Source organism: Sarcophilus harrisii, chromosome 3 (genome assembly GCF_902635505.1).
Source record: "Sarcophilus harrisii chromosome 3, mSarHar1.11, whole genome shotgun sequence".
NCBI classification, from domain to species: domain Eukaryota; kingdom Metazoa; phylum Chordata; class Mammalia; order Dasyuromorphia; family Dasyuridae; genus Sarcophilus; species Sarcophilus harrisii.
The window spans coordinates 520,510,364-520,535,138 of NC_045428.1; the positions used below are offsets into that span (position 1 = coordinate 520,510,364).

The 24,775-nt window shown below is 32.2% G+C and overlaps 1 protein-coding gene across 1 annotated transcript in view; it reads left to right on the top strand.

The window, feature by feature from the left end:
* RB1 (RB transcriptional corepressor 1) overlaps positions 1–24,775 on the top strand; it is a 175,873-nt gene that overhangs the window by 38,090 nt on the left and 113,008 nt on the right. Inside the window, exons 3-11 of the mRNA XM_031961928.1 lie at positions 207–322; positions 683–802; positions 3,266–3,304; positions 6,748–6,815; positions 10,413–10,523; positions 14,321–14,469; positions 18,761–18,838; positions 22,843–22,952; positions 24,169–24,246. Of these exons, the coding sequence (XP_031817788.1) occupies positions 207–322; positions 683–802; positions 3,266–3,304; positions 6,748–6,815; positions 10,413–10,523; positions 14,321–14,469; positions 18,761–18,838; positions 22,843–22,952; positions 24,169–24,246 (869 nt within the window). The remainder of the gene's footprint in view (positions 1–206; positions 323–682; positions 803–3,265; positions 3,305–6,747; positions 6,816–10,412; positions 10,524–14,320; positions 14,470–18,760; positions 18,839–22,842; positions 22,953–24,168; positions 24,247–24,775) is intronic.

The following is a 24,775-nucleotide window of genomic DNA, read 5'->3' on the forward strand; positions in this document are numbered from 1 at the left end:
TCTAATCTTGTTTTTAAAAAATTAACTACTGTAGCAAAACAAAAAAACAAGTCATCACATGTATGTGAATCATTTTGAGGCATCATGAGAATGCATGCTTAAGACTTTGTTTACATATACTGAAAAAAATAACCACTTGTATTTGTAATTTCTATCATGGTACATGCGATTATATTTAATAAGTAAATTTTTTTTTTATTCCATAGGAATGTTATATTCAAAAGAAAAAGGAATTGTGGGGAATCTGTATATTCACTGCAGCCATAGACCTGGATGAGATGCCGTTCACCTTTACTGAGCTTCAGAAAAGGATAGATATAAGGTATATCCAAGTAGATTTGATTTATTTTGTCAATCAAGTTTTGAGTGGTTTAGCCCACATCTCTATGATATCCAGCAAATACTGGAAATATTGTAATTAGGACTTAAACCATTTATTTCTTTCAAATCTTATTGATAACTCATTCTCACTATTCCCTCTTCCTATTAAATATGTAAAGAAAATCATTTTATAATTTTTCTCTTTAGGTCTAAATGATAACTTCTACAGAGGAATATAGTGGAGTCATTTAGTAAAATTATTGCACTCATTTCAAATTGAGATGCTTTTACTTAAAAATAAACTGCATTCAAGGAAAATACTTGCCAGAATAATTTTTTTTCTTAATTCTTCCCCATGTAGTGTGTGCAAATTTTATCATTTGATAAGAGAAATTGATACCAGTACTAAAGTTGACTGTACTGTATCCAGGCTAATGAAGAAATATGAAGTTTTATTTGCCCTCTACCACAAACTGGAAAGGTAAAATGAAATTTTTATTTTTAAAAGATATATCTTTGCTTTTATTCTTGATATCTTAATAATTCCAATTTGGTTTATTTAGCATATATTAAATATGTACTATATAGAATATTGTTTTCTTTTTAGTACAACAAGATCTTTTGATGTATGGTTCATTGTTGCTTTTCATATGTTGTGAACAAGTATCCTAGTTTCTTCCCTTTGTCCAACAAACTTTTTTTTTTTCTAAATTGAGGGGTATCACAGAAGTAAAACAGCATTTTAGTTGTGTTGTTAGTGCTGTGAACAATCAGAACAAAAGCAGAAGTGAGAAGGGTTGAGGGAGAAAGGTTTTTATCTTTTCTTTGCTCTCCTTGTTCCTTCCTCTGACATAAAATTGAGGAGGTAATATTGCGTTACTTCTCACATTAGAGACAAATGAGGAAAGCAAGATAACTTTTTCCATAATTGGGTCATTCCCCAGTTATCTCTCAAAAGCAGAATATTATATTCTAGATGTATAGACACCTTTCTGATGGGATGGGGAGGGCACCCAGGAAAAAGAAAGGTCCTAAAATGTCCTAGAGAGAATAGATTTGATAGTTATGACATTAAAAAACTTTATCCCAATTTCTACCAACAGAGGTTAACTCTTATTTTCCGTTTTTTCCCTTCCTTTTACCTTCTATTCTCCTTAAAACATTTCTTCATATATGACAACATCAAGGAAGGAAAGTTTTTACTTAAATTATTGGGAAAACAAATAATGAAGTTTTTCTTAAGTGTTACATATTTGATTTCACTTAATCATTTTGATCACCAAATGAAAATATTTTTCAAGTTGTTCATCACATGGGAAACTGAGTAGAAAAATATGACAGCAAAAAATACTGTACTGCCAGCATTAAAGTTAAATATCCTCAATTATTATGTTATTCCTAGAAATAAAAAGTTTTCCATTTTCAAAATTTTTTATTTTGAGGAAGAACTGGGGTTTAATTGGGCAATTAATATTGCCCTTATGTTCATTTTGTCCAAGTGTTATGAACCTTACTAATTTCTTGTTTCAACTTACATATCTTATTTTATTCTTCCTCATTTCCTTTCCCTTATTATCTTTCATAAGAGGCCTTTATAATATACTCTTGGGGAGCATTAAGGAATATTCATATAAGAAAGTTATTTTTTAAAAAACACTTTGTGTACTAGGACAAATGTTTTACCGTGTCTATAATTTAAGTCTTTAATACCTCATTTTTTAAGGAAAGAAAAAAATAAACCAAATTTGCCACCATTTTACCCAATAAAAATTAGCGTTGTCCCAAAAGGAATTCAGAATTCTAGGAAAGAAAAGAAACACATTTAATTAGAGGGGAGAAAAAGGCAACTTGTAGAGAATAACTCCCAGGAGCAGCTAGATGGCACAGTGGGTAAAGCACTAGCTCTAAAGTTAGGAGGATCCAATTACCACTTACTAGCTTTGTGACCCTCGTAAGTCACTTAAATATTTAACCTCAATTGCCTCTCAAAAATAAAGATAAAAGAATAACTAAGAGAACAGAAAGAACAAGATGTTAATATAGGAAGAGCAATAAATGTTGGTTGATTATGTATATGCATAGCTAATTTTGATTATGGAGAGAAGTTATTCAATTAATCCAAGAGTAATATACATTTAGATTTGGCATATATTATATTGGCTTCCCCATCCTTAGTAGCTTGACTTCTGTGCAGCCATCTATCTGTCTAGTTATCTAGCTATCTAGCTGTCATCTATCTGTATTTGTATATATTCATATGTGCCCCAAAATATATTTCATTAAAAACTATAGAATTATTTTAGGGTATTTCAAATGATTACTTAAAGAAGTAGGCCAGAAATATGCTTAATGGCATTGGGATTCTGCATCTTTAGTGAATAATACATATCCATATGATTGAGAGCAATTAAGAATTACTGCTTGGGAAACTTTGGGTTAGAAAAAAGTGTTTACTTTTCTGCAAGATTGAATTATTCTGCTTCCTTTAATTTAACATTTTCTTAAAAAAAACTGGGAGTAATAACCATGATGTAAAGTCCTCTTTATTTCAAAGTGGTGTATGATGGTAGCTTGTAAATGAGTATAATACAATAACATTATTGTGTATTAAAAATTATGGAAAATAATGTACATTGAGTTTTAAGGACCTTTCTATAAACTTTTAAAGTATCTTTATTATACATTATTATCATCATCATCATCATCATCATCATTTATTATTTTGGCCTAGATATGTGATTTCATTAGCATAGAGAATTCCTGATATGGGAAAAATTCTCTGAATCAAAATTTTTATATCAATATAAAATTTTCTGAATTGAAAAAATCTTTTATAACTTCTGTCTTTCTAAAAATGCATAATTTCTTTTAAAGAAATATCAAAGACTATCCCTCAAAAAATAAAAAAATACTTAACCTAAATGATATATTTTTTTCCTTTCAGGACATGTGGACTTATATATATGGCTCAACCTAGTAGTCTGTAAGTGATTCAGAATGTTGTTTTGATTTTTCTTTTTTCTTGTACTAAACACACACACATACACACGTATATAATAATCATAATCTCATTGATTTAGAGGATGGAGCTAAGGTCATAAATTCAGATCTGATAAAGGTCATTACTATATCACAAAGATTCCATGGCTATGGACTCTGATAATCAAGCTTCCATCTTTTCTTGGATGTGTTAAGCAGAATGTAGCAGACAACAGTGCTGCTTACTATTCTTATTTAAAAACAATTCAATTCAATTAACAGATATTTATCAAGTGCTTTCATAAGTTCAATTGATAGCAACAGCTACTTCACAAATGATAACACACACTTATCAAGAACAAACTAATGATAGTTAAATAAGTTGTTCATTTCATGCCACCTAATGGGCATCTGTAGTTTTTTGCGTGAGAAATTGAAGATGGAAGAGTAGCTCACACAAAGTTAGTTTTCCTATATATAATAGATGATGTTCCTGAGAAGATGCTATACATCAAAATAATATGTAAAGCCTAATTTTCTCTTGGAACCAGTGTTATAATAGAAGACTGGATTACTGGACTAACACATTGTGGTATATGAATATAAATATTATTGTGTCTTAAGAAATGATTAAATGGACAATTTGGGACTAAACTAAGGAGACTCTGATCTCATGAAGAGTAGAGTGAGCTGAAGTAAAAAGTATTCCCATACATAATATCAACATTGTAAAAAAAAAATACTTTGAAATATCTTAGAATTTTGATTAATGCAATGGTAAATCTCCAGTTCAGGGGATTGATGACTACCTCCTGATAAAGAGTTGATTGGCTTAACTGCCAACTATAACATGCATTTTTGGACACACCCAAAGTGAGAATTTTGTTTTGTTGGACTACGTGTATTTGTAATAAGGGTTTTTAAAAATTGTTAAATTGGGGAGATGGTGGGAGAGAGAAAATTTTTAAGAATCCCAAAACAAATAAATATTTATCTTCATAATTTATTACCTTATTTTATAATCTGAAATTTAAAAACTCAAGCTTCATCAGGGTCATCATCTTTGGAGAGAGATTTGTTTTGTCTTTGTTTCTGGGTTTTGTTTTTTTTTTTTTTTTTTAAGTTTTATTGATGCCTTTTGGTTTTTAATGTCATAGTCATTTCCTTTTGCCATCTCATGCTGCAAATGGGCAAAGATGACAAAAAATGGGAATAGGTTTTGAGGAGTCAAGTCTATTAATATCTTCTTGGCTGGGCTTTGTATTTTCATCATTTTCTTCCTTTTCCATCAGCACTTCTGCTTGATTTGCCCTCCATGGAGCAGCATGTCCCTGCATTGGGTACCCCTTGATGGCAGCCTGCCTCCTTCAGATTTCTTTGTTTATTGTCTTTCTCCATTATATTGTAAGCTTCTTGAGGGCAGGGAATGTCTTTCTTTTTCTTATTTGTACCCATAGTACTTAGCACATAGTAGATAATTAATAAACATTTATGAACTATATTTGAATTGGTCCAGCTATCTTAAATATCAGTTTAGAAATAGTCAATAAAAGTAACTAAATTGGCTGTAGACTTTAACACACTGATCTCACTATTGAGTATGTATCCCAAAGATGTTAAAGACTTTCAAAATGTACTAAAATGTTCATTATAATACTCTTCTTTGTGATAGCAAAGATTGAGAAACAAAGTGACTAATCATCGATTGAGGAATGGTTACAAAAACTGGAAGAGTCCAATAGATTTTATTGCTCAATAAGAATTAATAAGTATTTAGAAAAATATGGAAATATTTTTATGAATGTGTGAAGAATGAATTTAGAATAGAAAAGAACATGTTAACCATTATCATCAGAAAGAATTAAACACTTACTATGTACTAGGTACTTTGTTTATTGCTGGATACAAAAAAAAAAAAAGACCAAAACATAGTAGTACATGTCTTTGAGAATTTTTATGGGCAATAAGATTTGCAAACATTCACATACAAGAGTTATACAATATAAATAGGAGGAAATGTTAGAGGTAATGTAATGTAACTAGCAGTAGGAGGAAAGGAGTTGGGAAAATCCTCTTTCAGAAAGTGATATTTAAGTTGAGCCTTTAGGAAGTCAGAGATTTGAGGAGTCAGGGGTGAGGAGGGAGCAGATTCCAGGCATGAAAACATAAGGTATGTAATCAGGAAATGAAATGTCATTTGTGAGGAATAGGAAGGAGGCCAATATAACTGTAACAGAGTACTGGCAGGAGAAAAAAGTATAAGACTAAAAATTGGGAAAGGACTAAGTTGTGAGTCTTTAAAAGCCAAACGAAGGGTCTTCTGTTTGATCCTGGAGGTAATAGGGAGCCACTATTTATAAAAATGGGAGTATTGTGGTCAGACCTAGACTTTTTAAAGGAAGATCAAACTGGCAGCTGAATCATAGTTTGCAGAAACAGGGAGGCCAACCAGAAGGTTATTGTAGTAGTCCCATGATTAGAGCGTGAACTCTGTTTTAATTGGAACAGTAAATCTTTTATGGATGCATAAAGAATTGCTTTGCTGCAATCAGGATTCATTTGAGATTATATAACATAATTTTGTAGTGAACTAGTTAGCATGATTTTGTAATTTTCTCTGGCAGCTTGTGACTAGGAGTTAAGCAACACACAGTGGGACTTGAATAGTCAAACACAAAGTTGGGGCTTGGATAGTCAAAACTGACAGTAGAATAAGGAGCTAGGCACTCAAGTGTAGAAGATAGTGTAGAGTTGAAATGGTTCACCAAGGGTTCCAGATAGCAAAGGGAGGAAAGTGTACTTAGGATATAGGGGATAGTCCCGAAGGGGTTGGAGCAGGGGGAGGAGGAAACAAAATAAAGAAGAAATAACAAAAACCCTGAGTGGTAATGGGATTGGAGGTTACAGTGATGATGAACAGGGTTAGGGTTAAGAAAGCTGAGTTTTGAGTAATTGAAAAAACATATGGTTCTAGAAAAGAGATAATGAAATATATCTCCCACAGAAGGTTACTGGTTCATATTATTGTAGATGTTGTTACATATCACTATATTAGATGTTTGTGTTTGGATTTTCTTTTCAGTTTGATCTGTGGTAGAAAGAGGATTTCCTCCTCAGAAATGATTGATGACAGAAGGCTTCAATAAAATTTAATTTTTTTAAAATACATAAAACAAAGGCAAAATTTGAACATTGGATCCCCTCCCCTACCTTGGTAATAGTCTGCTAAGATTTTGAACCTTCACCATAATAAATGTGACTTGATTTATCAGAGAATAAGTACTGTTTGCCAAGGAGGGCAGAATTTTCTGGAATTAAAAAGAAATGGTTTTTAAAGTAATATGCCCTATTGCATGCTTCCTACCCCTAGATTTGGCTTTATAGTATCATTGATACCTTTTATCATTATAAATTTTTCATTTTTTCCCCTTGTGATCTATTTACTAGGATATCTTCTGAAATAAATTCTATGTTGGAGCTAAAAGTATCTTGGAACTTATTTTTGTTGGCTAAAGGTAAATTTATTATATTTATCAAATTAATCTGTTTAAAGTTTGCAACACCTAAACCATTACATAAATGTAAGCTATTATTGTTTATCAAATGATTCTATTGCTTATAAATCTCTGAGGTTATCTAACCCTACTGCCAAACAAGAATTCCTTCTAAAACATCCCCAACAAAGGGATTCAGCTTTTTCTTAAGACCTCAAAGGAACTCATTATTCTCCTCTATTCCGTTTGTGAATGGCTTCAATCACTAAGAAATGCTATTGGGGGTTTTTTAATAGCAAACTTAAATACGTGTCTCTGAAAAACCATCCTCTTTCTCTGCCAATTTCTTCTGAGTTATGTCATTTAAGTACTTAAAGATAGTTTCAAGTCTAATTCTCTTCTTTGTATTAAACATTCCCAATTCTTTCAACTTATTGCCTTTTATGTGGATATTCTTCAGTTTGTCAATGTTCTTCCTAAAATGTGGTGCTCAGGACTAAACCAGAGTTCTAAATGTGATCTCATCAGACTAGAGTACAAATCTAACACTTCCCTCTTTCTTGGACTCTTTTCTTCTCTTAATGTATCCTTAGGTTGCATTAACTTTGGACTGTCATATTTTTGACTCATATTAACCTTAAAATCCATTAGAACCCCTAGAACTCTATTAGATTAACTATTGACTAGCTACACTTCTCCCATATTATTCTTGTAGAATTAAAATTTTTTGAAAGCAAGTGTGGGATTCAAGTTTATCTCTTTTTAATTTAATCATAATTTTAAACTTAATTATATTAAACCATATATCTCAACACTGTTGCCATTTATCTTTTGGACCTAACTCTGGCATCCAATTAGTCAAAGTTGACTAATCTTGACTAATACAGCTTTGTGTCATCTGCAAACTTGATAAGCATGCTTTCTCTGCATTCCTTGAAATCATTTAGGAAATTTTTGAATAGCCCAGGATTAATAGATGCTTTGAGTACTAACCTTGAAACCTTCTAAAAGCTGATTATTGGGATCACATTCAGCCAGTAACATAGCTAACAGTTTGATTATTATTTGACCTCTCTCCACTTTGTCCACCATCATAACATCTGAGACTGTGTTAGATGGTTTGCTGAAATCTAGACACTGTCTGTGGATTCCCCTAATCTAGTAATCTAGTGTCCTTTGAAAAAGGAAATGAGATTGATGAAGCATGACCCTTTCTTTATGTTGCCTTGGTGAGGCAATATATTAGAATAGAAAAAGCACTGCATTTGAAGTCAGGACCTCTTGAGTTTTCATTTTGGCTCTGCCACTCATTACCTTCATGACTGGGTACAGCTAAGCCTTGATTAGTGCAAATGGTGAATCCTGTGAAATGGTAACATATTTAAAACATAATACCATTCAAAGTTTTAATTATTTATAAACTATGGTGGTTGATTCTAGTTGAAGAGAGATATGTAGTGGAAAAGTGAATAATGCAACTACTTCCCTGAGTTTATTATTCATGTCTCCTAAGTAGGACCTGGCTATTTTTCATTTCCCCTCTTCAAACCTCTGCTTTTTTTTTTTTTTTTTCTGTAAAATGAAGGAGTTGGGTTAGTTGATTTTTATGATTCAATAACAGTGAATTCTGCTTCAATTTCTAATATCCACAAACTACTTTGTTGATAATGTTCTTTAATATTGCAGGAATGCTATTTCTTGCTATCAAAGGCTAATCAAACTGATACTCTGTATTGTAAAGACTCCCTTCTTTTTTCTTTGTTATTTTTTAATTGGGCCAACACTTATAATTCTCCAGATTTGCAGTGTCTTTCTCATTTTACCTGATCTTTAAAAAGTTGCCTGACAATGGCTGTACAGTCTTATCTGCTAACTCTTTCAGTACCTTGTGGTGCAGTTCATCGGGGTCAAATGATGTGAATTTGTGAGGATAGGTATGCATTTTCTTACTCTTTTCCTCCTTATTTTTAATTTCATTTTACTTGGAAGAAACAATAGAAACAAAGTTTCAGTTAAGTCTTGCCTATTACATTATCAGTATTATCATTACCCTAACCACAGCCCAGTACTGTCTCAATGAGTAGTATGTTCACACATGGAAACTGCTTTTCTAACAGTGTTTCATTTTCCTTTGACCAATTTATGAGGCTTATCTAGGGTATAAATATCAGGCACACCCTATTGTGTGTAGTGCTAATCATAAAGACTAATTAGAAGCATAACTTTGGACAATTTATTTAACTTCTTTGAGCCTTAATTTCCTAATCCCTTCAGTAGAAAAAAATAATATTGTATTCCCTGTTTCATAGAAATATTGTATACAAAATTCTTTGTAAACCTTAAAGGATTATTTAATTGTAAGTTTCCAGATGTCATATATTAACCAATAATGCTTGAAAGCCAACTATAGTACATTTTAATATCCAAATTTGGAGTGCATTAGCATTGTATTGAAGGTTCCACACTCTTCTCATGAAGGCTCACTTGAAATGAATTTCTGATATGCATTCAAGGTAATGTATATGTGTATGTGCTGTAAATGTAATACATGTATGTATATATGCATAGCCCTGTGCTAGTATTTGAAATATATTTTACCTCTTTGGAAAACAGTAAACATTCTTCTAGGAGAGGGAAGAGAATGAGCACCATACAGCTCCTACTTTATGCCAAGAGTTATGCTAAGCGTTTTACAAATATTATATCATTTGATTCTGACAATAAGCCTATGAGAGGTGTTGTTATCCCCATTTTATAGTTTGAGAAACAAAGGCAAACATATATTAATGACTTGCCTAGGATCATACAGTTAATTAGTGTATGAAGATGGATTAGACTCAGGACTTTCTGACCCAAGCCCAGCAAAGGTCTATCCACTGCACCACCTAATTTGCCCTCCTGGTAATGGTCAGTATAATGCATTATAACTTGGTGATCTTAATCTAGACTGAATGAAAAATTTGAACTTTTATTTCCAGAGGAAGAGTATGTATGAGTGTGTATTTGTATATAAAGTATATGCAGTTTTAAGCTTTAATAGGTTAAAACAGCATTAAGGTTTTTGGAATAATATACCAAACACATCTACATATACAGATATATGTATGTGAATAACTCTTTATATATACATATGCCTCCCATAGAAATATATATAATAAATGCACATACTTATAATATTTGTTATTGTTACCTTAAAATACAAGCTTTGGGGGACAGAAGTTTTATATTTTATAGTGCTTATACTTTTCTGTGTAGTTTTTTATATATCATATAAATATATACATACATATGCTACTGGGTGCAACATAGTACAAAGGAATCAGAATCAGAGGTCTTGTTCAAATCCTAATTTCAATACCTGCTCTCTACATATGTGACTTTGCACAAATCTCTGTGAGCTTTAGTTTCCTCATCTTTTAAATGAGGAGATTGGACTAGGTAGCCTCCGAGGTCTCTTCCAGCTCCAGATTTTTGATCTTATCGAGATAACTTGAAATATATTTTTTCATTTTGCAAAATAGTAAACATTCCTCAAGTAGGGTTAGTTTCCTAAACTTTTTACAACTTATTGATCTTAATCACTAGACAGTTTAAAAAAGCCAACTTTTTTATTTCTAGGTAAAATATTACAGATGGAAGATGATCTGGTGATTTCATTTCAGTTAATGTTGTGTGTTCTTGATTATTGTATCAAACTCTCACCTCCTGCAGTGCTCAGAGAGCCATATAGTAAGTATCCCATGGTCTTATTCAATATTTCTAAATACTGAATAGGTAATTTATTTAATGATTATGCTCATATTATTTTGTGAAATCTGAGATTCTAACATTAAATAAAAAAGCTATTTTAATTTAATTTCATATTTTATGTTAATAAATATATATGTATACATATATTAAAATTAGTGGGATGGCATGGGGTATACAAGTATATATATATTATGTGAATAACATCTTATATGCTTTTTCTTATTGCATTTTATTGTATGTGACTGACTTTCCTGGGCATGAGCTCTAATTGTGCTTCAGTTACTACAGTAATGAAAAAATATTTAAATAAAAATAATACTTATTCTTAAACATTAAAGAAATTTTAACCAAAAATTGGATTGGGGTTGAGACTGGAGGACATGAATTTGTATATAATAAACAAAATTATGAGACTTGGTCCATCTGTGTTTAGCAGTTTATGAGTAGGAATAGAAGTGGCTGGTGGGAATAATCTAGGATACCTTTAACCCCTAGAGATTAGCTTTCCCTTCAACTTCCATGACCAGTTTTTCTCCTTAGTGCTACACAGTACTGGTCTGTTAGCTATAGAGATTCTGTTGGCTAGGACTGGGTCTGAGATTGGCCAGTTTGCTCTTGCTTCTGTTCATGTTATAGATGTCATAGTGGTCCTCAAACTTCTTAAATAGGAGGCCAGTTCACTGTCCCTCAGACTGTTGGAGGGCTGGACTATAGTAAAAACAAAAACTTTGTTTTGTGGGCCTTTAAATAAAGAAACTTCATAGCCCTGGGTGAGGGGGATAACCATCCTCAGCTGCTGCATCTGGCCTGCTGGCCGTAGTTTGAGGACCCCTGTATAGAGTGACTGGTGGAAAGGGGAGGGAATAGTAGGGAAAGAGTGGTAAGTAGTCAAATGTTACTTTCCCTATTCCCCTGGCAGAGGGTGTTGATGAACTGGACTTGGGCTTAGGTTTGGCCCATACTTACCAGCATATTCTTTCATACTTAATGTTTCCCCTATCAAGATATAAACTTCTGAAAGACAGAATTGCTTCACTCTTTGTATTTAGATGTACAGTGCTTGGAACATAATAGATACTTAATAAATGCTTAATAAATTGCTTAATTAATAGATGGAAGGCCTTGCTTACTAAGACCAAGCTGGAAGATTATTACATTTAACCCCATAAGGTACTAGATAAGATATTTCTCCTACTCCAAAGTAATATAATTTATACTAAAAATGCATATGAGATAAATTTGCATTATTATATTAACTTCAAAAGTTTAATTATTTTTAGTTTCACCAGGATTTTATTTCTTGAATGGATTCTCTTTTGTTTGCCATAGTTTTTTATATTAGTATTGTTAGTTCTGGTACTTTTTTTTTTTTCATAAGTTCACTGTCTTTGTCCCATCCTATAGAGAGCCAGAGTTGCAGAATAACCTAGGACAAGTATACATTAAAATATAATGCTTAATATATTTATTATAATTTAGTATTATAAATGGATTCCTCCTTATTCTAATAGATGGCTATTAACAGAGCTTGTTTCTATTTTAGCATATGAATATACATTATATTTATTAAGCTCCATTTCATTCTCCTTCGATCTTCATGGTGCTCAAAAACATCACTTTTTTCTTCTTTCTAGCCAAATGTCACTTCATCCTCAATCTTGGTTGTCCTACCATTGTTTTTCACTATACAGTCATTAATGTGGGTGTTAGGTTATTCTAGGTACTCCTTGAGGTCCCATCTCTATCACTTGACAGTGGATATAATAATTCCTTATTACTATCACTAACCTCTTTTCTCCTTTAGTTAATTCCATTTCTGAGATAGCTGTTCTTTAGTCCTTCTGTAGCTACAATTTCAGAAAAGTAATATTTGGGAAAGAAATAGAAGTCCTCTTAGCATCCCTAAAGCCACCTGTGACTTTTCAAACTTTTGTGTCCTTAGATCTGAGCTAGTTTTGCCCAAGCCTCAATTAAGCCAGACTGTAGCCAATTAAAATGTCTCAGCTTCCATAAATTATATTTAAGCCTGTGTTATAAGAATATCTTGATTTCTCACCATGAGGTTAGCAAACAGTGTGGTGATTTTGGGAGAGGGACTATTTAATTCAACTCTATTAAGATATGGAGGCCTTGTGTTGTTTCTAGAGAGAGTGCTCACACTGGTGAAATCAGTTACGTTTTTGAAGACTACCAAGTGTAATTTATCTAAATGTTATCCTGAATTTAAGCTGTACCACTAAAATGAAATAGTTTTCAAAGATATTTCAAAGAAATGAACTTACTTATAAATTAAAGTTCTCATTACAATCTTACAATCTGTATTTGGTGGGGATAGTAAGGAAGTGTGGTCCATTTTGGAGCAAGAAAGTATTTGTTTTTATTAAACAGTTACTAGAAGGCTATATGTTAGTAATGGATTGAACCTTGAATTTAGTCAGGAAGACTTCAGTTCAAATGTGGCCTCTGACACTTAAATACTTAGTGATTCTGGGCAAGTCACTGTACCTATCTCAACTTGTTTCCTTATCAGTAAAATGTTGGCCTTGATGGCTTAACGGGGTTTTTTGAGCTCCAAATTAAAGATCCGGTGATCTTGTGTTTTGAACTCTTGACAGATTCGTATAGATCATTTAAAAAAATGTTCAATGCCTCGGCCCGTGAGGCAGAGTGTGTGGACCCTAGAAGAAAAGAGATATAAGGGCAAGAGAGAGGGGACACGCAGAAGAATGGAGGCAAGACAAAACCATCTGATCAAGCCTCGTTTAATTAGTGAAATAGTACAGATATATATAGCACCAGGGTTGCGCGAACTTAATACAGGGTGGGGGTCCTAGACAAAGGATTGGTTTCCCGCCCAAGGATGAGCTGATCAGGTGCCTTTGGTCACTTAGGAAGCTCCAGGATGTGATTAGGAGATGCCTAGATATCTGCCTATTCAAGGTTAAGGTGGTCTTTGGTCATGTAGGAAACTCCATGATATGATTAGGATATTCCTATTTAAGGTTAGGGCAGTCTTTTGGAATGTGGCCTTATCACCAGTAGATTAGTGCAGGCTCCCCACAGTTCAAGATAGAAAAATATCTTTTATATGTACCCTGCCACACTACAAACTTATCACCTGCATCAAGTTTATATACCAAATCTCTCCTTTTTCTCCTTTGTTAAATCTCTGACTTGAATGTGGCGCACTGTATTTGCATAACTCTGTCATTGTAAGGACTGGATATTGATAAAAACTATTGTAAGCATTTAGCTTGTATACTTGATTTTTTTTTATTTTAATAGCTTTTTATTTATAAGTTATATGCATGGGTAATTTTATAGCATTGATAATTGCCAAACCTTTTGTTCCAATTTTTCCCCTCCTTCCCCCCATCCCCTCCCCTAGATGGCAGGATGACCAATACATGTTAAATATATTAGAGGATAAATTAAATACAAAATAAGTATACATGTCCAAACCATTATTTTGCTATACAAAAAGAATTGGACTCCAAAATATTGTACAGTTAGCCTATGAAGGAAATCAAAAATGCAGGCCGGCAAAAATATAGGGATTGGGAATTCGATGTAATGGTTCTTAGTCATCTCCCAGAGTTCTTTCACTGGGTGTTAGCTTGTATACTTAAAATGTGAAATAGCAAATCTTATTTTATGAGCAAGAATGGGTTGGAGGTAGATTATTGTCTTTTTGATAACTTCTATTATTATGTCAGATATTTCATTACATAGAACAAGGAATGTATTAACATTTATGGTCTATTTTGTTATTACAGAAACTGCAATGAGTACATTATCTATTAATGGTTCACCCAGAACACCAAGGCGAGGTCAAAGCAGAAGTGCACGGATCACTAGACAACCAGAAACTGACACAAGGGTCATTGAAATTCTTTGTAAAGAGCATGAATGTAATATAGATGAGGTAATTTTTACAATTGTATTGAGATGCAAATTTTGCCTTACCATAGGTTTTTTTGTTCTAAATATTAGATGCAAATAATCATATGAAACTTTTTAATGATCTTTGATTTTTAAATTCAGTCTGTGCTAAACATTGGAAATACAATTAATAAAAAGAAAGTAAGTCTCTTTGCTAAAGGAACTTAAATTTTATAGGAGGAGACTACATAGAAAAAGGAGATGGGAAAGCTGGGGTAGAGGAGTTGTAGGGAAGAGACAAAATGGAATACCATGCTATTGCATTTTATTTTATAGAGATGAGACCCAGCAGAGTAGCGTCCAGTTTCTGGGAGGAGTTCAGTCTTCTGCCCTCTAGTTCTCCAGTCAGAGGGGAGAAGTTGCTGGGGGAGGTGGTGTCAATTGAGGCTTGAAGATACAATTGAGGCTTGAAGATACAGCATGAGGATGAGCATGTCTTAGAGGATGGAGGATGGGGAATTTGTTCCTTGGAGTTGAAACCATGTAGAGCAGCAGAATGAAAAGTGAAGTGAATTGAGAGTGCAGTTTTTGTTCTCTATAAAGGAAGGAAAGGAAAATATATAAGGAAAAGAAAACTTCAGGAAAATCACATCAAACATAAAAAACAAAAGAAAACCTTAGTGTTAAATGTAATGTTCCACACCTGTGGATTTCTAACTCTGGAGGAGAAGAGGGTGTTGTGTTATCTTCTCTTCTTCTTGGGGCCAAACTTAGTCATTATAATTTTGTAATATTCAGTCTTGATTGTTTTGTTGTATGTATAGTTTTTCTTTTGGACTGTCAATTTATATATATTTTGTTTCTAGTTCTTTTCTGATAAATATTTTGTCCTGTGTAGAGCCTTTTTTTTTGATATGGGCCTCCTTAGATGTGTGCCCTCATCAGAGAAGGCACTGTGCTTTATGAACAAAACAGAATTGAAGTAGTTTAAAAGAAACATGCGCAGTTACAGAATCCATGCCAAATGTTTATATGATTATTTGTGCTCCATCTGTGATAGAGCATTCTGAGTTGGTTTTGGTTTAATCAGTTAGTTGGATACACTGTGACTTGACTCTAACATAGTGATGTCATTTTGGTTCTCTTCAGGAACGAAGGGCAACAGCCAACTAGCCAACCTAGTCAGGGAATCTCTAGGTAGTTCTCCCCTGCTAACCTCCATCCTCCCTCAGAGACACACATATTGACTCACAGACTTGTTCCTGGGAAGTTCATAGGTATTATTATCCTACAGCAAATATTGCATATCTCTTCTCATTATTGATCCAGTTGCAATAAACAGTTGTCATTGATGGTAAAGGCTTTGAGGAGAAGAAAAGATCAGTCAGTTTGTCTATAAATATTGATTAATATTTAATATGTGTAAAATACAAAAAAAAAAAAGAGACAGTTCCTGTCTCTCAAGGAGCTTACAATCTACTGGGGAAAGACAGTATACAAAAGGAAACTGAAAATTGGGGGGGCTGGAGGAAGAAAAGGGGCATAATGAAATCCAAAGAAGTCCAAAATGAATGCAAAGCCCTGGGAAATGAAGTGGATGGCTTGAGTTCCTTCCTTTTTTTTAAATAGTATTTTTTTTTTCAATTATGTGTGAAGACAATTTTTTAGCATTCATTTTTACAAAATTTGGTTCCAAATTTTTCTCCCTTCCTAAAATGGTAAGAAGTTTGATATACATTATGTGCTATCATATAAAAACCGTTTCTGTTTTAGCAACATTTGTGAAAGAATGAATAGACCAAAAGGAAAAAAAAACACATAAAAATTTTAAAAATGAAAATAATGCTTTGATCTGCAGAATCCATCATAAGTTCTTTGTATAGATTTTCCATCATGAGTCCTTTCTAATTGTCTTGGATCACTGTGTTGCTAAGAAGAGCTAAATCATTCATAGTTGATCATCACACAGTGTTATTGTTATTGTGTACAATGTTTTCTTGGTTCTGTTCATTTCACCTTGCATCAGTTCATATGTTTTTCCAGGTTTTTTCTGAAATCTGCCTGCTCATCATTTCTTATTGCACAATAGTATTCCATTATATTCAAATACCACAGCTTGTTTAGCTCTTCCCCAATGATGAGCATCCTCTCAGTCTCTGATTTTTCGCCATTATAAAAAGAGCTCCTATAAATATTTTTGTACATGTAGGTCTTTTCCCCTTTTTAATATTCTTTTTGGGTTCCAGACCTAGTGGTATTTCTAGAGCATAGGATATGCAGTTTGTTGTTCTTTGGACATAGTTCCAAATTGCACTCCAGAATGGTTGGATTAGTTCACAACTCCACCAGTAGTGCATGTGTCCCAATTTTCCTACATTACCTCCAACATTTATTATTTTTCTTTTTTGTCATATTAGCACTCTGATAGCTATGAGGTACTATTTCTCTAATTATAAGTGATTTAGAACACTTTTTCATGTGACTTTGATTTCTTGATCTGAAAACTGTTCATATCCTTTGACCATTTATCAATTGAGGAATCGATTGTATTCTTACAAATTTGACTCTTAGTTCTCCATATGTTTGAGAAATAAGGTCTTTATCAGAGACATTTGCTGTAAAGCAAATTTTTGTTTTTCCAATTTGCTTATGGTATTACCTTTTAATTTTGAGCTTATCTTGGTATATAGTATAAGATGTTAGTCTATACCTAGTTTCTGCCAAATTGTTTTCCAGTTTTCCCAGAAGTTTTTTTAAATAGTGAGTTCTTATCCCTGATTCCATTCTTAAAAGAAAGTTTTAAAATTGCTGGCTTTACTCATCAATCTGAGAGGCAGAGATGAGATGTGAATACCAAGACTCACTGATCTTGCAAGAAGTAGAGGATTTCCTAAAAATGAACATCCTTAGTTTTAAAATCAATAAGTTGTTTTAGAGTACCTTAAATATTGTTTACTTAGACCATTAATGTATCTATTCATTGAACAGACATTAAATGAACAGTGAGGAAAGTGGCCTAGAAGTTATTGAGGTTGCTGAGAGAAAACTAGTCTAAAAATCAAAATTTGCCAAATAAAATCCATACATTTGATTGTTGAGAATCCATAAAAAGTGAGTATCATCGAATGAATAATGAAAAGTTTCTTGGTTGATGTCCTTCATTCTTGAAGAGGACCAAAATGACATCTCTATATTAGAGTCAAATTACAGTGTGTCTGACTATAGTTGATCAGACCAATATGAGCTTGGAATGCTCTGCCACAGTCAGGCATAAATATCCATATGAACATTTGGGTTGGATTCTTTAATTTTACATATTTTGCATTTCTTCTGAGCTACTTCAATTCTGTTTTGCTTTCAGAACATAACACCTTCTCTGATGAAGACACACCATGGTGGGGGAGAGGGATCCTATGACAGTGTCTCCCATGTTATTCAAAAGAGCTCTTAAAAGAGACCTTGAGAATGTCCTTTTATTATTTTTTCTCACTGCCATGGGTACTTCCTCTATGTAAATTCTTCATAAAGTAGTCTTTTTTGGTAGGCATACATTTGGCATTCAAACAGCATGGCCAGTCCAACATAATTGCACTCTCTGCAATGGAGTTTGAATGCTTGACATTTTAGTTTAAGAAAGGATCTCAATGTCTAGTATCTTATCCTGCCATATGATCTTCAGAATCTTCCTAAAACAATTGAAATGGAAGTTTCCTGAAGGATGTGTTCAGGGAAGACGAATACCGCTGGAGTCAAGTTCCCTGAGCTCTTTTTATGGCTGCTTTCCACCTTTAGTGTCTACCTGAATGAATGAATAAAGCATTTATTAAGTGCTTACTGTGTTCAAAGTGCTGTGCTAAACACTGGGGTTACAAATAGAAAAGTCAAATAGTCCTTATTCTCAAGAAATGTTCTACTCATGTTCTACTGGGAGAGACAACACATGTGGAAGGTTTTAGCTGCAAATCAAATGGAAAATCAAATGGTCCTTAGAGTAAGGCAGTAAAACAGCTCATAATGTCATTTTACTGATAAAATCATTTCACTCTCTGATGCTGAACCACTTTTAGTGCCAAGGACTTTTGTGAAAATAACTTCCTTTTCTGAGTCCTTAATAGCTGTGGCTATAGTATCTTCAGGAGTACTTGCCAGGCTACATTTCTGCTATCAAGTATTAGCTATAATGTATAATTGGTAACCATATATGTAAATAATCATCCTTTGATTTCTATTGTTTTTAAAGTTAATTTGGATGATTGAATTAAAGCAAAGAGGAAATGAATAATTACATTTTAAAAACAATCTTAGTGGTAATGTTCTAACTTGATTTCCTTCAGGTAAAAAATGTATATTTCAAAAACTTTCTACCATTCCTGAAGTCTCTTGGTATTGCATCTTCTAATGGACTACCAGAGGTAAGCTAAAAGATTGTTTCCCCCCAAAAATTAATGTACCCTATGATTTATTATAGTTTTCTAACATTCTTTAATATACTTTGCAGCATGTCATATCTTATAGCCAAGTAAAGAAATTTTATCTGGAAGAATGCTATATGTTGTGCAAATACATATATATATATATATATATATATATATATATATATATATATATATAATGTGTGTATATATATATATATATATATATATATACACACACACATATATATACACACACACATATCTATATATATCTATATATATATATAGATAGATAGATAGATATAGTTGGCATAAATAAGAATTATGTCATATTTATAACATAGTTAGGCCAAATTTCCTAAGTATTGTCTTTATTGCTTGGATATATTAGTCTCCCAAAGGTTTTCTTTAAAGCACCAAATTAAGGCTTCTAAATTTCTAGTTTCCATTTTAAAATGTTTAAATAATGTTTTAATTTTTTTTTGCCAAAATTTCTACATATGATTTAAAAAGTGATGTTTTAAATTTTATTTGAAATTATATTTCATATATGAAGTACAAAGGCAAATACAGAGAAGGAAAGAATCATGTTGACTCTAGTCCTAATAGGACCCTGGAACTCAGCCCAGAACTTCTACTTTGTAATTTCTATTTTTTTCCCATTAGTAAATTTACATAGAAGAGGCATTTGCCAAATGAACCCCTGAGCTCAAACACTACTTTGGGCATTTTTGCAGTCTAACTTTTTATTCTAACTTTAAGAGGTTTCTGTCATTTTCTTGCCTCCTGATCCCATACTTCAATTTGAATCTTGTTGATTGCTCTTCTGAGATAGTAAGATTGAAGGATCTATCTTTATACTCTCGGAATGGGGAGATTATTGAGCAGAAGCAGGAACATCCTTTGGGATGGGTGGTTTGGCAGGACTTTGGGATAGAGGTAAATATCAAGCAGAATTTTGTAGCATAAGTAGGAGATGTAGTGACATTAATCCTGGGAAGTAGCTTTAGGATGTGAAGGAGGCAAATGGATAACCTAGAAAAGTTTTAGAGAGAAGTATTGATTGATGAAATATTAAGCCCAACACTTATTGTGACTAATAGGGGGTAGGATAAAATGGAGGATGGTAGGGTTTGGGTCAGGCTGTGGGGTACAGTGAGTCTTTTGTGGTAATATTGTTACTGCTTACTTTAGAATAACTTTGCATGAATTGCATGGGGAATGGATAGAAGGAAGGTTCTAGTAAATAATTTTATATGTTAAAATTTAAATATTTTCTTTATTAAGATACTTGTAATTCATACCTATGTTGAGAACAATAGCTAAAATCATTCCAATGTTGTGGAGTGATGTTTTTTGACTTTATAATTTTTGACTATTATAATTTGACTTTATAATGGCATGGTATTTTATAACATGTAAAGCAAATTAGGCATTTGGAAGATATTCTAAATTCTAGATCATTTGATGTCTGTATATCAAATATATTCTTTAAACACATTTGTATATTGCATTTTAAAAAGTTTTACAATATTTATAATGAGCAATGTGTATGGTGGTTTGGTGGAGAAAGATCTGAATTTGGAGTTAGAAGACCTGGACTTTTGACCTTTTACTACCCTTGTGACCTCTGGGAGATATTTTAACTCTCTAATTTCTTCATGTGTATATAGGGAGAAAATAACAGCTGCACTGCCTGCCTTACACAGGCCTGTTGTGAGCAAACCAGTTTTGAAAAGTACTCTAGAGATTTGAGGTTTGTCTTATTTTTAATGAAGGATTAGTGTGATAATCAAGTAAAACTACCTAGTAAGGAATACCATTTATTAAATGGACTGAATTTCTTAAATTTCTTAAAAGTATCAAATTATATCCTGGAAGATAATATGGAGAGAGGACACTTGGGTTCAAATATCACCTTTGATCAATACTTCCTAGCTGTGTGATCATAGTGGGAGAAATTACATGATCTCTCATAACCCTGTTCAAGGTGATTTTTTAAAGTCTAAGTTTAACCATATTACTTTAACACTCCCTTCCACCCTCTTATTATCTCTAGGATCAGATATGATCTTCTAGTATTTAAAGTTCTTTATAACCTGATCTCTTCCTGCCTTTCCAGTTTTCTTATATTTGATTCCTCTTTATACACTCTGTGAGCTAGCCTCTTTGTAGTTCTTTGAACACAGCACTCAGTCACCTGTCTCTATATTTTTGCACTGGCTGTGCTCAATCCTGAAATGCTCTGCCCCCTTACCTCTGACTCCTAGTTTCCCTAGCTTCCCTCAAGATTCAGTTCAAATCTCATCTTCTATAGAAGGCATTTCCTGGCTTCTCTAGTTCCTCATATTTTACTTTAAGACTATCTCCCATCTATTTGCTGTATGTTAGGGATGTACCTAGTTATTTCTATGTTCTTTCTATCATTAAAATGTAAGCTTCTTGAGGAAAAGACTATTTTTTGCTTTTCTTTGTATTCTAGTGCTTAGTAAAATGCTTGACACGTTGTAAGTGCTTAATAAATGATTACTGAATTACTGACTAAATAAACACAAATACTTCTGTACATAAACCAGAGCAGAGAAAGTGTTTGTATTTGATAATAAGAGTTCAGGAAAATATTTTTTCTTAGTAAATTGACACACATAATCTATATAGAATCTTTCAGTAGTAAACTTCCCAGCTCTTTTAAATTACAGGCTTGCTATCCTTCTCTTAACCTAATAATGATTTCATTGTTTTCAGGAGCTAAGTATAAGCTGTTGAGAACAAATATTAAATTTTTCCCCAGAGCTTTTTTGGTACTGGAGGTCTTAATAACCCCAGGTAATTCTTAGGCTTTTAAATTCTTTGGCATAATCCCATATTCTTTAGCCTCCCTTTCAAAGAAATAGTTTCTTTACATTATACTTCTGAACTACCTTTAAAGAGAGGCAAATGATATTATCATTATGATCTAGGTACTCTAAATTTATTCATTTTAAGTTGTTTCCTTCATTTTTTTATTTTTAAATGTAATTTCTTTATTTTTTATGTAATTTATTTCATACCATTGGTTTAAAATACCAATTTCATACCAATGGTTTAAAAACCATTATATGAGAAAGTGTCTATAGATTTCACTAGACCAAAGGAGTCCATGATGGAAAAAAAAGTTTAAAAGTCCTGACTTAGATGTTTATTCCTCTATGCAATTTAAAATAAGATATATTTAAATGATTAAATATTTTTTTCTGTAATACCTCTTTTAGAACATTTCTGTATTTTTCCCTATTCACAGCACCTATTCTACTACTAGTCTGATAAATAACAATGGAAGTGATTCTAAGGCCTCTTCATCAGCAAACATTGGATTTAAGGATAATTAAAACAATTGTATATTTTAGAAGAAGAAAAATAATGACCAGAGTTAATGTAATTAATACTATGATTGAAGCTATTGAATAGTATGGTATCAACATTTGAGATTTTGTAGAGTGAGTCGTATTCTTTTGAGGATACTTGTAGTGTCTGAATATATATTTGGAATGTTTAACTGAAGGAAGTTAATTGAAGCCAAATGATTATGGGAATACTATTGGGATATGCAGACTTGTTAAGGATTTGAAAAACAACTACATATTAAAAAGACAGAAAGTGTGTCTTACAGGAATTAGATTACTTGATTTTGGGAGTCTTGTTTGCTCAATATTGGCATCTTTTTGAATAAAAAAACAAAAAGCAAAATGTATTGTGATGTCCATTATTGGTTGCTCTCCAAGTTAATTAGCCACTGTGTCAACATATATTAGCCTAAAAAACCCTCAGTTATATATTTTAAATATAATTTTTTGCAAGTCATCAACCATATTTGTACTTCATAGATTTCTGGTGTTTTATAAAAAATTAAGTGTAGATTTTATTGTTGTTAAAATTCTTGAATCAAAATGTGTTTCAATGTGTTGATTGATATAATTCACTTAATATTATTAATTTTCTCCCCCCCCCCCTTTTTTTTTGAGGTTGAAAATCTCTCTAAACAATATGAAGAAATTTACCTTAAAAACAAAGATATAGATGCAAGACTTTTTCTGGACCATGATAAAACTCTTCAAGATGATTCTGTTGATAGGTAGTATATTTGTAATTCTGTTTGTGAAAGGCACATTTTTATTTTAATTTGTTAATATTCTTTAGATATCTTAAGATGAAACTAGCAGCTCTCAAAGGATGACAATATACTAGTTTTACTGGCATGTATTTTAGAAGGCAATTTAGACAGAGATGTTATTTGGAGTAACTTAAAAAAACAAAACAAAACTGCAAAAACCTTGGTCATTCACAAATGTTCCCAAAATAGGTTATTGCTATATTTGGTGTTAACAACTAGGATTATATGGTGATAGGGAGAAATTGCTTGTGTTTATATAAACCAAACAAATCTACAACTTTCCTCTTGTATGTTTTTCAAATATCTAAAGATTTTTTTAAAGATATTATAAAAAATATTCTTTCACCTATTTCCTTACTTTAAAAATGAAAAGCCTTATCTCAAATTCTTACATAAATATAATCAAGTTTTTAAAAATAAATGAATCCTAAGGTTGAAATTCTTGAAAATACTGTAGAATATTTTAACTTTGTGATCATATTACAGTTTAGCACCTTATATTTTCATGTAAAATTCTATTTGTAACAAGCCCCTGGCATGAAATTGTTTTAAATGAAGTACTCCACAAGTCTTAGTGCAATTAAATTCAGAATATTACTTAAGTAAAAACAATTTTTTTTCAAAATGTGGTTTCTCCTGTAATTGAAGTAAGAATGATACCATAATAGAAAATGAGTTTTTATATCTTCTGAACTATTAGAGAGAAAATAAATCTGACACATAAGTTCTTAGAAGATTATTATTATATCTATGTTTTAGCTATCTAATAAAATATTTTCTTGAAATACATATGTAAATAATCCTGCTAAAATCAAAGATAATAATCCTTTTTCAGACAATTTTTTTGTTTTATTAATTTAAAAAACATTATTTCTCAATATAGTTTCTTCCTCAACTTCCACTCACACATAATAGAATTTTTCTAACAAAAAGAAATAGTTAATCAAAAGGAGACATATCTGATGTTGCATTCAGGGGGATTATTCATGGGACTATATGCTATCTCTTAACATCGAAGTTTTCTTTGCACAGTTCAAGTAAACAATAAATGAGGTGATTGAAGAGAATATATTTTGTTCTTTTGATCTGTATGGAAGAACTTGTAAGTTTAGGCATTTCATTTCTTTTCAAGATCAAAGATTTTGTGTGAAATAGCATCATTTCTGTCCTTTTGTAGTTTTGAAATGGAAAGAACACCAAGAAAAAATCATCCTGATGAAGAGATGCCTTTAATTCCTCCACAGACTCCTGTGAGGTATAGGCCTTCTATCTTTAAAAACTTTTTACTATTATTTTTTATATAGTGTTTAATATTTTGTTGGTACTTAATACTTGGGACATGGTAGAAAATTACCTGAGAATCCAGAGAACAGGTTTCAAGATTGGGCCTTTTCATTATACTTAGCTGTCTAACTCTGGATAGGTCACTTAACTGTTACTGTACTGTTTCTTCTTTTGTAAAAACTGACTGACACTTTCTAATGTATCTTCTGATTGAACATTTCTTTGTTCTTTATAATTAGACATACATTTACTCAACTGCTTTCCTATCCACAATTTTCAAAGTAGTGTAAACATCTATAGAATACTTTAGAATTCTTAAAGTGCTTGCCATATACATTATCTGAAAAATGAAACTATTTGAAGTAATACCAAAGCCATGAAGTATTTAAGGGGATCAATATCAAGTGATGAAAACTGAAATTATCTAGAACTAATGTTTGCATATTTCTTTATGTATCCCTTTTGAAGGTATCTTAAAAAGGGGGACTCTACCACAATAC